General features: G+C 39.2%; 1 protein-coding gene across 2 annotated transcripts in view; it reads right to left on the bottom strand.

Moving 5' to 3' along the window:
* The window catches only part of ARAP2 (ArfGAP with RhoGAP domain, ankyrin repeat and PH domain 2), a 136,903-nt gene that overhangs the window by 28,339 nt on the left and 92,534 nt on the right, over positions 1–16,030 (bottom strand). For both annotated transcript variants that reach the window (XM_087827892.1, XM_087827888.1), the window contains exons 21-25: positions 14,322–14,427; positions 10,701–10,848; positions 9,168–9,236; positions 6,588–6,662; positions 3,808–3,925 (exon numbers count right to left, since the gene is read on the bottom strand). In XM_087827892.1, the coding sequence (XP_087684018.1) occupies positions 3,808–3,925; positions 6,588–6,662; positions 9,168–9,236; positions 10,701–10,848; positions 14,322–14,427 (516 nt within the window). The remainder of the gene's footprint in view (positions 1–3,807; positions 3,926–6,587; positions 6,663–9,167; positions 9,237–10,700; positions 10,849–14,321; positions 14,428–16,030) is intronic.

The raw sequence follows: 16,030 nt of genomic DNA, 5'->3' as shown, positions 1-16,030 counted from the left end.
CCTTTGGGAGACAAATCCTCATGAATGGGATGAGTGCCCCATGAAGGAGACTCACGGAGCTCCCTGCCACCACCTGAGACATGACAAAAGACAGCCCTCCGAGGCCTGGGAAGCTGGTCTCTCACCAGACACCGAATCTGCCAGCATGCACCTTGATGGTGGACTTCCAGCTCCAGCAGAGCTGTGAGAAATAAATGTCTATTGTTTCTAAGCCACCCAGTGTATTTGAAATTCTGTGGTAGCAGCCTGAGGGGACTAGGACACCGTTTCACCAGCGATATCAATGCTTCTGATGACGTGTGATTCACGAACTGACTTGCTGCCGTCAGCCTGCACGGAGCTGTCCTGTCCAGGGCAATTCACACGGGTGTAAGACCCTGTTTTCCTAATCTTTGACCACATCGGGTATGTCAGTAGCTATATGTTTTATTACACATTTTCCGTTCTCATTTTATATTATAATTAGGGTACTATATTATTATTTTTTAAATGAGTATAACAGATTATCTCCAGAAAGTAAAGGGAGTGTTACAAAATATTTACTATGCAAAGGAGACACTGGAAATGACAGGGCAGAGACTGTTGCTTTAAAATGTACAGACACCTAACTAAAATAAAATCCAGCACTTCTGGTTCACTTATTGATCCACTTATTTATTTATTTTCGGTTGCTTGCTTCCTTGGAGGACTTATATTTACAGGAGAAAAAGCACCGGTTCCCTGCTGACACTCCTCCTATCAGCTACAATCTCGAGACTGCCAACGCCTTCACTTTCATCTTCTCTTTCTAGTCCGCTGTAGCCCCCCCCGCATGTTTCTAGCAATAAAGCTTTTAACATTTCGGGAGGTCAGGTGGAGCCGGGGCTCCATCTGCTTCAGTAAGTCAGTGCAAGCACAGGCCCCTCTCTCGCGCTCCTCGCTTTGTTCCTCTAAAAGCTGCGAAAACCATCTTCGTTTTCTCCTCTGGTGCCTCCACCGGAGCCGCTGGCTGACCATTAAAATTATGCCAAATCTGAATTCTTAACTCCATCAAACGGATTCTTTCTGGAGGTGCGGCGTGGGGTGTTCCTTTGATTATGTATTTGGACATTCACAAATCAAAACAACTTGAGGTCTCCTAGTCTTTTGATAGCTCTGACAAGGTAACTTTCTGTTTTTTAATTAGAGACCAGTAATGAAAAGAACCACCACCACCCCACCGCAACCCAACCTTTCCATTTGGGATGGACTCGGTATCACAAGAGTCCACGTCAGTCATTTTCAGGGTAAGTATCCCTTCGTTTTCCAGGATGAAACTGTAAAACAGTGCTTCTAAGTATATGACAATCGCTCTCCTAACTATATATAATTTCTCCCTACCCTCATGCACTCTGCCTGCGACCCATCCCCAGGGGCACAGAGCTCCAAGGCTGTGACACAGGGACATGCTTTGACTCAACCCTTGAGAGAACAAGGGCGGTAGGGAGAGGATGCCAACCCCCAAATCCACGACTCATTCTGCTGTGGATCTCTGGCAAAAACAACAACACAGAAACAGAAGCAGGCAGGACACAATCCACTGTCTCAGGCCTAACTAACCAGGGCCTTGAGACATCTCCTAGGGGTTGCTAACCTACAAGCAGAAATCATTTTTATGTGCCTGCCACATTTCGATACATTTATCCAAGCAGCAGCAATCCAGGGCACTCAGGTTCAGAACACATCTATCCTACGTTCCACCTCAGTTAACAAGACATTTGCAGGATGTGCTCCACGTCAACGCCCCGCGCTGGAGGCAGTGAGACACACCAAGGTCTGAAAGCTGTGGCGAATGTCCGAAAGCACACGCGGCCTGGGGCAGAGCCAGGTATTTACATTCTGCCATTCAGTTAGAGCAGTATAGGTCTATAAGCAAATAATCAGAAAAAGGTCAGTGTGAACTGCGTTTATCCAAGTATCGTGACGGAGGAAGCGGCGTTTGAGCTGGTCCTGCGTGACCGACAGGCAGTGAGTAAACAATGAAAGGGTTTTAAATGATGGCACAGTCTGATCCTATTTGTGATTTAGAAAGATAATTCTAGCAGTCATGCCAACAATCGCCTTCTACTCACAAATACAATGAAGCTGAAAACCTAGCCCCTTTCCTTAAAATTTGACAACAAAAATCAAAAGACTCTACCACCCCTGAACCACACAGTGAAGCAAAACTGTACTTCACTCGTGCAAGAGGCTTTGGTTGTGTGGCAACTACATTTCCAGGCACTGTGCCGGATGCCAGAGATAAAACAACAGAGTCCTGCCTTCCTCCCTAGGAGCCCCCACCGAGAGAGACGAATATAAATCCACGTGATGGGCTCTATAAAGAAAGATGGGACAAAGTACAATAAAACCTTCAGCCTGGGTATTAAAGGGGGTGCACGGGGGTGGGGGCAGACGGAGGAAGAGTAAAGGGGCATTTGGGGAACACCAGCTCACACACGTTAGTCAAGCACAAAGAATGGAACTTTTACCTCTAAAGAACCAGTCGTATGAGAAAAGATGGCAGAGAGACTGGGGCAGCAGAAACGTAAGCTCAGGGGACAGTGGAAGAACTGACAAATGAGAGAAAATAATCAGAGGGCCAAGAGGAGAATCCAGCCGGCACAAAAGAGCGAAGACCTCCGAAGAAACAGGGAATGGTGAGTAATGAATGCCACAGAAAGGACAAGTAAAGCAGAGCCTGAAGCAGAGCCGGTGGACTGGGCACCGGGGGCGGGGCGGTCACCGGAGCCATCGGCCAGAACACTTCCCGTGAGAGGCAAAGACGGAGCCTGACCAGGGAGGAGGCGCGAGTGGCCCGATGCCAGAGCAGCCGAGTCCCCGAGTCAGGACGATGGTGAACGCTGAGAAATAACATTTTAATACAAATACGATTTTTAAAGAGCTGTGCTGCGCGTGATAAAAAGAAACGAAGACACAAAAACATCGAGACTGGACTAACGAAAGATAAAGTATTTGAAAATCCCATCTCACGCTAACACGATTACAACATTCCCCGTAATACCCGATGGGGTATTTCAACGTCAAATTTTCATTTTTATCGTAAGCTTGCAGGTGGCAAGATTTTACTTTTGGCAGTTTGACTGCTATGCTTGAAAGGGTCCCAAGACCTTAGTAGGTATCAGCTAGACAGATGGTCAAAGCACAAAGACATCCTGCATCTTATTTCTGTTTTTCCTGGAGGTCTTTAAAACCACATGGTGTCATTAGCATGTTAGGCTTACTCAGCACTTTCCTGGGGCAGAGGAGGCGTTTCACAAGCTCTCACTACCCTTCCACATCTCAGGTGAGACAGGACAAAACATCCACCCACTCCCCTGAAGATACAGGAAAGGAGACAACGAAACAGGCTTCTGATATGCTTAAAATTAATTTTTTAACAATAAGTAGTCTTTTTGAAAAAATAATAATCTTTTAAATCAACATTCTTTTTGCTAAATAAGTAGCATACAGGAATAATGTGTATCTGGTGGTGGTAACATTTAGAATATTGTTACAAATCAAGCTGTTTGGCCTTATAAACAAAGGCCTTCTTTCCTAAGGCAACAACACAGATGCCTAATGCTTTGCACTCTATTTTTATAGTCAATAAAATGATCTAATTATTTTGATGAGTAAAATCACAGGAGGGAGACCTCAAGTGACAATAGCATATATGGGCACATACACTGAAGGGGATTCATAATGTTAATCTTCAGAATAACATAAAATGTTAGCAACGCTATCACAGAAATAGTATTTCTTCGCACTGTAAGGAATTTAAGAATCCCTGGCATGAAAATTGCTTACCTAGCTCTTCATTTTCAATGACTTCAAATGTGGCCCAGATATCGCCTGGTGTAGGAATAATATTTTTTATTGCTAATATATCATTAGTTAATTCTTCTGCTTCCATCACAGGAGATATCTGTAAAAAAGGCAAAATTTCTTTAGAAACTATGTCAGACCCAGACATAGCTTTATGCTAGAGCAACAATACCCACCACCCATCACCTTACGATACCCCAAGTTTCTCCTTAGTGTGTTTAGCTGCTCTAAGCACACAGAGAAAATAGCCTATTCGGGTCTTCTACATAAAATACATTTTAATGTGAGTGCAAAAGTTATTACGACACAGACATAATCAGGAATAATTTTTTTTCTCACTTAGTGAGCAATTAAGTTACTCAGAAGGGAAGAACATACCTAGTCTACACATACGCACAGACCATCACAAGACCACAAGTCCAATGATCTTCCAGGAGTAAAACTTTTCACTCGTCGGTTCTATAATCAAGAGTTCAAAGTGGCCTGGTTTATTCGGCCTGATGCCTAAATTAGACGCAGGCGACTGCTGTCTGCCAAACCAAAGAGCCCCAGGGTTGTACTGGTCTGTGGTGTGTGTACCCAGCGTGCCAAGTGACAGATGGTGGGATACCGAGGTACGGAGCCAGGATTTCAGGGCACCAGGCAGGGTCTGCAGTGCCAGCCTGGGGCCAGCTATAGGAGTACCAAGGCCTCAGGCCACTGCATGAGCACAGCACCTTCTTCAGGGACTGCGGGGATTTCTGACCTGATTCTTCTTGTTTTTGTTTTTGCCAACCCGAAATGCATGCTGGTCAAAAGCAAGCTGGCTCTTCAATTAGAGTTTAGTTATAATGTTAAACAAATAAAAAATGCTGTACGCGTTCTATAGAATATTCTAACTGCACATTTTCAGTAAAATATGTACCTATTTTAAAAATTTCTTAGCAAAGAAATGTGCTCATTTCCATTTGCCCAGTCCATTACTGATTATAAGCATATTGCACATATATAAATAATATATTTTTCATTACAGGTAACTCATATGGTCTATCTTTTGGACTTCGTGGAATCTAGTACTTTCTTTGGGATATATTAATTATACGTCCACTGTTTTCCATTTAGAAAAGCCCAATAAAGTATAAACTTAAAAGAAAACCAGCATCTGGGAAAAGTAAAGAACATTGAGCAGTAAAGACATTAGTAGATGAATCATTTCAATGATGCTATTCATCCGAATGCCTTTAATTTTTTTCAGTACAGCCTTTTCTTAAAATAATAAGTTACTAAGAAACCAAACTTGTGAAATGGTCAGCAAAACGTGTGCCTCCACTCTACTCCCTCCACTCTACTCGTCTCGGTAAAAACCCAGGGCCCCTCTTCAGAACACCTAGAACTCCACAAAGGACATGGGAAGTCATTATCCTAAAGAACGCATAAGTCAATGGAATGAACATCGGGTTTAGAATATGATGATGCGGGTTTTTGTCCTGGCCTTATTAATTCTGTTTAATCCTGTTTCTGTTCTTATAAACTTGGGGCATGATCTGACTTACCTGCCTCCTTGAGTGGAGGTAATAATCAGCTGAGATAGATGTAACAAAAGATTTTTGCAAAGTCTTAAGCATTAAGTAAATGTTAATGATTATTTTTATATAGTTTTTTGCAATGTTTTTAAAAGGAATTTATAAAGTGAAACCAACTGGACAATCCTTTGTCTAAATACCATATGTACTTAAAATAACAAAAATTTTGCTCAGCTGTAAAAACTTCTGTTAGGGCTTCATTAGTAAGATAAAATTAAACTGCGCTACTAAAGAGCGTAGGTGTAGGAGGAGTTAAGTCTGGTGCTGTGAATACCAATCCTAACATCAGAACTATGCTGACTGACCAGCACTGGGTCCTCAAGTTCCGTACTGTTAAACATGATGAGGTCAGGGAGTGGAAACACCAAAGCCTATGATCAAAGTTCAGCTCCCTGTTCTAAGTAAGCTAACCATTATTAAAAACACATAAATTAACAGTTACGGTACATGGTCAACAAAACTAAAGTCCAGAACTATGTAATATTGAGTTCATCCTGAACTTTAAAACGGATAAGCTAACGCTGAATTTCTGCGGCTACACGGCGGGATGTCTGCTCCTCATACAGGGGATGTATTCCTGCTAAGTAGGAATCTGAAGTATCGGTGTTCCCCTTCCTAAGGCCGACTCAGTCCTGAATGTGACAGCTGATAAGGATCTTCCGAATTCACAACCACGAGTGACAGAAGTTATCCAACACTCAAGTGAACTGGAGACTAGAAGCCAAAGTCTGCGATATAAGGGTGGGCATTAATAATAATAATAGTTATTAAGTACTTATGTGCTGAGCAATTTGCTAAGTGTGTTACGTGCGCTGTCTTAGTGAGTTCTCGTAGCAATGCTATGATGGAAATACTGTAATTTTCCCTCACTTTCCAGTTGAGAAATAGAGGCTCAGAGTAAATAACTTGCCTAATACTAAGAACCTAAGAAGGGAAGGAGCAAAAACTTAAGCTCAGGTTGTTTTCTGGAACCTATAGAAAACCCTAATCTTAACTGAAAGCTTGTAAGATGTGCCCTTTCCAAATAACTAAAACATGGAATTCCCAGGGGAAATTCGTTTGAAAAGGCAATCCTGTCACCAGCTTGAACGGGACAGGGAAAAGTAGCTATAAGAAAGAATGAAAAATTCAACACATGTAAATTAATGCTAACACATGCAATGTTTAACAGTACTCTTTACATCCATCTCCAGGACTCACCCGAATTATAATACTGCGGTCGGGTTCCTTCCTTTCTACATACACTTCAATTAACAAATCTCCAGCCTGGGAAACCTAGAAAAGGGCAGATGTTAAGAGAGCAAGTATAAGTATGCTGCAAGAACACACATACGACACTTAAGACAGTTAAAGTCCCAGTCCTATTTCTAAATATTTTAGACAATGAAACGAGCCAATCTCCCGTTAACAGCGTGATGATGCCCACGTACCAGGCCTGGTGGATTAAGAACAAGGCGTCTACACAAATGTTATAACCAGCGACAGCAGTCACGGGGAGGCTTCTTCTCTCTTACTGACAAGTTTAGAGTCCTCAAACACCCTTATATTCTTACAGAAATAATGTATCTGGCAGGAATAAAACTATGCTTACTATAACAACAGAAGTTGTTAAGCAAAATAAAGAATGAAAATGAACCACGTATAATTCTGCTCTAAGCTATAGTATGGGCCTAATACCAATAATTAAAAGGGAAGATAGGTCCTGCTACATTTTCAGATATAATATGTCCAAAAATTGAAATCTGAGGATATGTTAGAGTTGTATTAAAACTACAAAAAGAGAAAGTATATTTAGCAAGAAAAAATTAAAATGGAGTAATAAAATATGGCAGATAATACAGATAAGTTTTTAATTCTCTTTAGCCAAGCATTAGTGCTATTTTGGGTCACTACCACCCCTGAGAAGACATACCAAGTGAAGGAGATACAAGCCAGAATATAAAAAGCATAAGCTATTGTTATATGGAGATGGGCAATATCATGTGAAGACTAACAAAGAAGCAAATGAATCTATGAAAAATATTTTGTGTAGTTTTTTCTGGAAATTCCCTTAAGTTGTGTAATGACTTAGAAACAATATCCATCTTCCAGTTTTTAATGGAGAATGGATCATTCTGATTTGCCTCACCGTAAAGCCTAGTGAGTAAACTTGTGGGGAAAACATGAAACATGTACTGGGGAGAAGAGTTCTTAATTATTCTGACACTGTAGGCTTAGAAAAGACTATTTCTAACTTTATTTTCTCACTTTCGATGCTATACAAAAATCCTAGGGAAGAAAAAATACAGTTGACACTTGTACTTTTCACTGTGTTTGCATAAACAACTCTCCAGGAAGGACACATTTTTAAAAATTAAAAAAGCAAACACCACGAACTCATAGAGTGAAGCCAAAAACAAGCATAGCTAAGAAATTTGAACAGGGGTAAGACATGGAGACTGTCAGAAAAATACTCCAGAGGAGAGCTTGATGAAACAGAGAAAAGCTCAGGCAAAAGAACAGATTTTTCCAAACACTTGGACTTTCCTCTCCCAATTATTCTACTTTATAGACAATTATTTTCTTACTCTTACTTATACTGAATTAGAAAGGATTCCAGACTCATTTCTTCACTGTATTATGGGTATAAAAGATAAAAATGCAGGGGGGTCCTCATGCTTTATGTAAAAACAGTCTAGACAATGCTGTCAAAGATGACCCCTTGGGCTCACACGATCCTTTAATTCATGAATGAAGCTCTCCCCCAAAAAGCAAGAATCCAAGAGAACTAGCTAATAATGAGCCAGATTTTTCAGTTACAGCTTACTCCCCTGCAGGCTGCTGGAATTATTTTGGGTCAAAATGGAGGAGATACTCCTTTAGGAAATCAGTTTCACAGGATTGGTACTCGGGGATCTAGACACAGAATGAAAGTCTTGCCTCATCTCCTTCACGCAGAACGATAGCTCTGATGGCTTCTCTCATTCAGAGTGGATATCTCAGGAATGAGGGGGATTTAGGGTTTGCTAACAAGGAAACATTTGCCTCATTCTTTGAGTGCATCTAATAAACAGACTATGTTTGACTCATTTATATTATTTACATCAGTACCCTGAATCCACTACAATTCCCAGTTATTCAAAAAGGGTTAAGGGTCACTTTTAAGCAAGTCCAATGAACAGTCATCCAACAAGGACAGGTGCCCTGGAACAGTGCAGGACAACCTGAACACACAGAGCCAACAGAATGTAAGTGAAGGAAGCGGGGAAAGTCTAGAAAAGTCGACTTAAGACATAAGTTAGCATATGTTACAAAGATCACAAAGAAACATTCCCACTAAGGCAATCATCCAAGAGCAGGCAAAGCAAAAGCATGTAAGAAATGATTTATATGTTCAAAATCAGAATGGACAGAATCACTAAGGGAGTCTGAGTTTTCAATTTTACTCCAGTATTTTGGCTTTAAATGCTTCCTGTGATATCCACCAGCATTTTTATTAGTGCTTTTATAAAGGAAAACTGATTTTATAAAGGCTATTTTGATAAGATAACACTGATTTTTTTTCTCCTTCTATATTTTGAAAAATTTACATGAATGAACTTTGGCATTTTGCATATATGCATCATGCTGCAGAATTACACAACTATTTTTTGTTGGGTCCCTCTGCCCATTAATTTTACTTTGCTTCAAATATAAACTTGAAAATAAACACAATAAATGTCTTTACTTACAATGGAAGATTTTGTTTTTTGGGGGGGAAAAAAGATTTAATTATCTGGAGATCTAACTATTACTACTCACTTGAGTGTCTTTCCACTTGGTAATAAAGCTATTTTCTATGTCCATTTGTTTGACTTGGTCTTCTTTAACCTGTTTAAAATATAATTCGGGACATTCTAATAAAATACATGGAGCGATGGTACTCATCCTCACATAAGTTTCTTTAGGAATTTAAAGACCAACAAGTAAAAATACATGAGAATGGCCATCTCAATCCGTGTGGGGCAGAATGAAAGCCAACTAGATAGAGCTTCATAAAGGTCAGAACATTTTATGATACCACTTCAGACTACAGATCCCATCAATGGAAGCCCCTTTGCCAAGGCAGTTTAATGAACAAAGGGTCAGATGACTGGTTTGTAGAATTTATGTAGGCTGAGAGACAAGACTCATTTCTCAAACTAAAATATTTATTAAGTGCTTATGAAATTTCTAGCATTTCAAGTTGGATTTAACAAAGCCATGAAGATAACCTTTTTTTTTTTTAATCAATGAAACAGTACAAATATAAAAAATAAAGAGAGCATGCAAAGCCACACACTTTTTCCTAATTCTTTCATTTCTCAGCATCAGAATTATTGCATAGAGGCTGCTGTTGATCAAAAACAGGGACACATATAGAAAGAAATAAAAAGATCAAAGAGCAAAGAGCATCCGACAACTCCGGTGTCCATTCCTCTATAAATTAAGATACAAATGGTTATTTTACTTTATGAAAATAGTTTCCTTCCCTTTGCCAAGGAATCTTGTGATTAGTTATTAATAAGAATTTAAGAACTTTACAAACAGTAACTTATTGCACTGACCCATTTGATTTCATCTGGTATATCTATAGCACTGGAAAACAAGTCATCGTATAAAACACCATTCAATGGAATGCTCAGAAGGTTAAATGACAAAACTGAGATGCCAGAAATATGATGGAGCTGGACCATTAACCTAGATTCCTGTATTGCCTACATTTTCAAATCCTGGGCTTACTTCCTCTATTTTTATGTATTTGAACTAAGAAACCATCCCTATTCTAACAGTTTTCTGATGAAACATGAAAATATTAACTTCATAAAATAGCAAATTGAAAAGTCAAATAATTAGAACAGAGATTACTTAGTAAAACCCACAGAACCATATTTTGGAATTTTCATTTTTTCCAATTCAGTGCACATTGAAAAGTAAACATGGAAATATTTTCAATTGCAGAATTTAACAGCCTGGTGTTTATTACTGAATTTGTAAATTCATAATTTCACACCTCTAAGTATATGTACTTAGTGCATACACATACTGCGGAGGGGAAAAACACACATAAAACCACTGTAAATAGTAATATTCTGTCCAATAGACACCAGATGGCAAAAAAGCTTTCAAAGCAGCCAAATTTAAATGACTACACCTTAAAAAGCTAGTTATATCTAAAAAAAGTAAAGATCAAATGTAACTATCCTTTATTTTCATTATTTTAAATATTCATAAAAATCTGAATTAAAACATATTTTTGTTTGCAAACAGTAACAAGAAAACTATTTTAACGAGAGCAAGATATAAAATACTTACCTCAAATATTTCAACATAATTATTAATTAAGTCCTCGATTACATTCACTTCTTCACTAGTTTGTCCCTTAGTTTGAAACAAACAGGATGAAAAGACCAAGGCCAAGTTATGGGCGTTCATGTGGTTGATTTCTGAGCATTTCTGAACCCTGTTGAATAAAGCATAGCTCATTCTGACACACTTACATTTGAAAATTGCACAGAACTATAATTTATAATACTCATTTGTCATTTTTAGCACATATCGAAGGTCTTAAATATAAAAGGCACATTTAAACTGTAATTTAAAGAAAAATACACAGTTCTTCCTTCCAAGTAGCTAACAGTGTAGTTAGGAACGTAAGAAAAAGTAGTGTTCAAGAAGACAGAACTACAAGTTACAGAGCAGCACCTGAGTGTTGATTTAGAGGGACCCACTGTATCCAAACAATCCCAGATTGTTTACCCATAGGGACAACCTATGGGTAAGGTGTAAAGGTCTGCTTGCAGGATAGTGTGAAATGACCTGTGGGGCTGAAGCATAAATGAGGGAAAAGGGGTGGTAGGTAGGCAGGAAACAGGGCAAGAAAGTGAATCGGGAGTCATATGATAGAGGGTTCCAAATTCAATATTCAGGGCTGGGCTGAACATTCCAGAAAGTGCACTATCAAATGAGAAAGTACCTGGCAGCTATTGTGTGGTCATTCAAAATAGGATATTAGCTCTTAAAAAGCAAACAATTTATAAATACAACTACACTTTTCTTGAATATAACCAAGAATGGCTTCCTATGATGAACAGAAATGAACAGACAAGTCAACTCTCCCAATCAGTATATCATACTTGGGTCTTACAAAGAACATTTAAAGTAGCCACAAATGTAAGTTCAAAAAGACTAAAACAAAATAAAAACTACAGTAGTCACCATAATAAAATAAAATTTACGTTGGTAAAAATGCATGAGATGAGAACATGGAGTGATATACATGGGAGCATCTATCAATGCCCTCTATTTGCCACTGGCTGCATATATAGCAGCCGCTTCATTGCCTAATCACACTTGCAAACTTTTAGAACATATACAAATCAAGGCAGACCAACTCTATCAAAAAAATAAAGCAAGGCTAAGGTAGGTACACCTGTCTGTAAGAACAGAGATTCTAGTAGGTACCGGAAAAAGTGATTAAACATGACAGCAACATACAGAGTATCCCCCCAAAATGTATACAGACTTTAACAGCTGATAACTCAGTTTTGAAAATGAAATGTATTTTAATAATCACTGCTTTTACAATTATTCAAAGTGTGTATACAATTATTCAAAAGTATACTTTTTGGGGGGACACCTATATATGATAATGTAAGAAACAAAACAATGCCAAATTGCATAGTAGAGACAGAACAAGTACATTCACCCTATAGGATTTACAAGATGCACAAAGAATTACAAGTTTATAGAAAAGAATGTAATAACGGCAGACACCACTCTCAAAACCACCTCTGTACTCTTATCACATTACGCTGTGAACATCTGGAAAATTTAGCTGCATGTCTGCCTCTGGTAGTAGAATCTAGGCATCTTACAGTCGGAGACTTGCTTTAATCACACTGTAGTGCATAATAAATATCTGGTGAGTGGAATTAAGGACATATTAGTCATGGGGAAGGGACCTTTTTTCTAGGGCAAGGATGGCATTAAATGCTACATCAACCTGACCTTATCCAAACTGACCTGGAACTTTTGACGACACTCTCAAACATTCCCACCTTTCCTGAGACTTCCCTCCGCAAAAGCATTCTCCTTTGGTGCTCTTCATCTCTCTTTACTTTTTGAAGCTGCCTTCACTTCTCCCAAAAGTCTGTACAATACAGTATTTTTCTTTTCTCCCTTTATTTCTCAGCTCCCACAGGTTAGCGTTCCCCTGAGTTCCTCACTCAGCCTGCTCAGTCTCTTCTCACTCAGGCCTTCTCATCAGAAGCCCAAAAAAACCGTTTCCTAATGAGTTTCTCTGCCTCTATTCTGACCTCTTCCCAGCCCATCCCATTATAGGAGTCATCCTAAACAATATTGAATCAGTCACTCCCTAGGACTTAAAGGAATAATATCCACATGTTTTTCCATGATGGAAGAGCCCTTTACAACCTCCTTCCAGACAACTACAAACCATCTTGTGTCCCAGCATACCTACTTCCTAGAAAACACCCTTTGCTCATGTCTTACACTTATTATTTCATGCCCAGTTCACGCCTCTTTAAATCTGAAGCATGCCTGGACCTCAGCAATGAATGACTCAATCCCTTCCTCGAAAAGTCCATGTCTCATGCTAAAATTCTCTGTATTAAAATCTGTCCTGCCGTTGCTGTGCTTCCTTAAAGAAATACAAAATGCCCTGCAGCACCCCATGAGTTCACTGTGACATCCAGGGCACCGGGGTGCTCAGTTTGGGAACTGCAACCTTAAGACAATTTTTGTGCATTAGGTATTATCATCAAATATTTCTGTTCACATGGACGCTGAATAGGCATCGTCTTGTACACAACAGAAGCTAAAATATATGTTAGTTGAAGAAAAGGAGGGCAGGCGGAAGGATGGGAAGGGACTCGTTATCTCAAGTTCAGATCTGAATTAAGAATTGTAAGAATAATGATGTGAAACTCAACGTTTAAAATACTAATACACTCTAGCAGCCTGGTCACTATTAAAATTTTTGAAGAAAAAAAATAATCTTTCCCAAAGTCTCACAGGCACAGAGATAGGACGGCACGGACTATATTTCTGCGGTGCAATAAGAAAGTGAATTTTACAGTAATGGAGTTTATGTGCATGAGAAGCGGCGGCTGCAAAGGCTGAAGAGAAAAAGATTGTGGAGGATTCTGGATGGAGGCTCCAAGGTGCCCTGAGCGGAATCCTGCTCCACAGAAATGTACTCCAGGGACTGCTGCTCCATGCAGCGGCTACAGCAATATATTCCTTAAGCAATGTCGATGCTTTAAGGCCTTTGTGATAATTTTCCCTGGTAGCAAAACAAGCCTTTGGTTTTAACGTAAAAGGTTATTTTCAAACATCCTCAACCTCAGGTGTCGCTTCTCAAGCTACCATTGTATTCCTCCTACTCTCCCAAAGCAGGGGACTCGTGTCCTTGCACAGAAAATGTTCCTGACTTTTAACATTTCCTCATCTGGTCCACAGTGTGACACCAACATATCAGAGGCAGTGTAGATGCAAACTGATAACAAAAAAACAAAGAGTTTATGAAGAGTCCACCAGGAAAAATGCCGGACAGACAGACAGACAGAGCCCTGCTACAGAATTCTGGTCCCTGGACTTTCTTCTCTTGTCCGACTTCCCTCTTAAATGAGTTTTGAAATTCTTGCTTTATGCACTTGAGGATGCTATACACGATTATTTTAAATTCATTTCAAGAAGCTCTCTAGTGCTATTTATTTGAAATGCATCTTAATTACAGAAAGAGACTCTAAAATGATAGTTTAATGGGAATTCCATTTGGAAACCATTCTTAAGATACAGTGAAAGATTTGCGGTCACATATAGAAGGTTAACCACAGTACTTTAAATTCAGGAAATAATGACTTATCAAGTGCCATGTTTGAAATAAATTAGGAAATTCATGAATCCACCCACCTGTAAAGGTGTTCAATTATAGCTGCCAATGTTGCTCGGTTGACCCCTGAAAGAGTACCTATAAACGCTCCGTATTTTTTAATTCTTTCCTTGTCATCTTGGGTATCTAGAGGTTAAAGAAAAACAACACACTTAGGCCTAAAATAATAATCTGTGTTATATATTTGCCTTTTAACAGTATTATAAAACAATATTCACAATTGTATTTCACTAAGTGATATAGTCAAGTTTCAACAGAAAAATATTCAAACTTCTATAATTCTGGAGATGTATTTACATAAACATTCCGTGGCTGTATGCTATAGTTCTTATACTTTGCAATTAAAAACATAGCACTTTCAAAACCCAGGGTTGTATTTTATCTTCTACTTTATGGACTACTGAACTTCACCTAATAGAAAAGTATTCAATTAATAACTCAAAGTGGAGTGAAAATTGAAGAGATAAACCAAAAGTATTTTACCTCTGGCTATGGAAAGATTTCACTATATGTATTTGAGAATGACGTTTCTTTTTTTTTTCCTTGTGAAATCATAAAAATCTTCCCCAAACTAAAACCAGCCCAGAGCTATGAACTGTGCACTACCCAGCAGCCCTGGTACCTTCAACTCTGGGAAAGGAAATGGGACAGGAATGATGTGCAGGTCCGGACGGCTATGGTACTGACTTAGAGCAGGATGGACCCCCTGCCTTAATCATGGACAGAACTTGGTTACTCATGGAGAAGAGGCCAAGACGGAATTACCCTCCACTCTCCTAACCACAGGAAGTCAGATATTTGGAGAAACTAGACGCAGGAACCCTCAAATCTCTAGTCCATAAAAGAAGCAAGGCAGTGGTTTTGTCTAACCTACTAGCTCACAGGGGAAATAAAAGACCTTTCTTCAAACAAATAACTTATGCTGACTTTGTAACTCAAGGGGATTGCACATATATATTCCCTCTCAATTCCCAACTCGCTTTGGAAACACAAGTTTTTCATTTTCTGTTTAGCCCTACCTATTCTATTCATAGAAAGCCAGCAGCACATGAATGATTCTTTAAAAGTACATGGTCACTGGTAAAGGGCATTAGGATCCTTGGGGAGGTAAGGAACTCTGACACATATCTGAAATGCACTCCCACTCAAAACTGCAACGGACAGCTCCTTTGTACTGACTCAGCCTGCACGGAGACCTATAGAAGGAAACACCCGCATACTGACTTACCTGTGCTGGTAGATGAATTACTCTCTAAAAGCAAGAGGGGCAAACACCCGAATTATATTCAGAGATTATACTGGAAGTGAATTAAGGATTAACTGTCATCTCTAGTACAGTCCAAACATTTACCCTTACGTCTTGTTTCTAACTGCAGAAGTAACTGTATGTATTCAATAAAAAGTAATTAATACTACTACACTTATAACAAGAAGTTGTGCTAGTACAGTGTATCTTCACAAATCTTACAAAAATAAAATAAATGACATTTTCAAAATAAAGCTTAGGGAAATAGAAAGTAAAACTTAACATAGATTTTGGGTCACACAGAAAATATAATGAACTACTCAACTAGCCACAGACATCAGACAATTTAATAGTGCTCTTGGAAGAATAGATGGTGAATTATACAAACAGGTGCAATGTCACTGTAAGGCATTCTTCCCCTTGGATGCACAGGACCCAAGAGAGCTCTCCTATGAGGTCACCTAGAGCTTTCTGGCTGAGCCT

The sequence above is a fragment of the Miniopterus natalensis genome, chromosome 1, assembly GCF_054644295.1.
Source record: "Miniopterus natalensis isolate mMinNat1 chromosome 1, mMinNat1.hap1, whole genome shotgun sequence".
NCBI classification, from domain to species: Eukaryota; Metazoa; Chordata; class Mammalia; order Chiroptera; family Miniopteridae; genus Miniopterus; species Miniopterus natalensis.
This window is presented reverse-complemented; position numbering and strand designations above follow the sequence as displayed.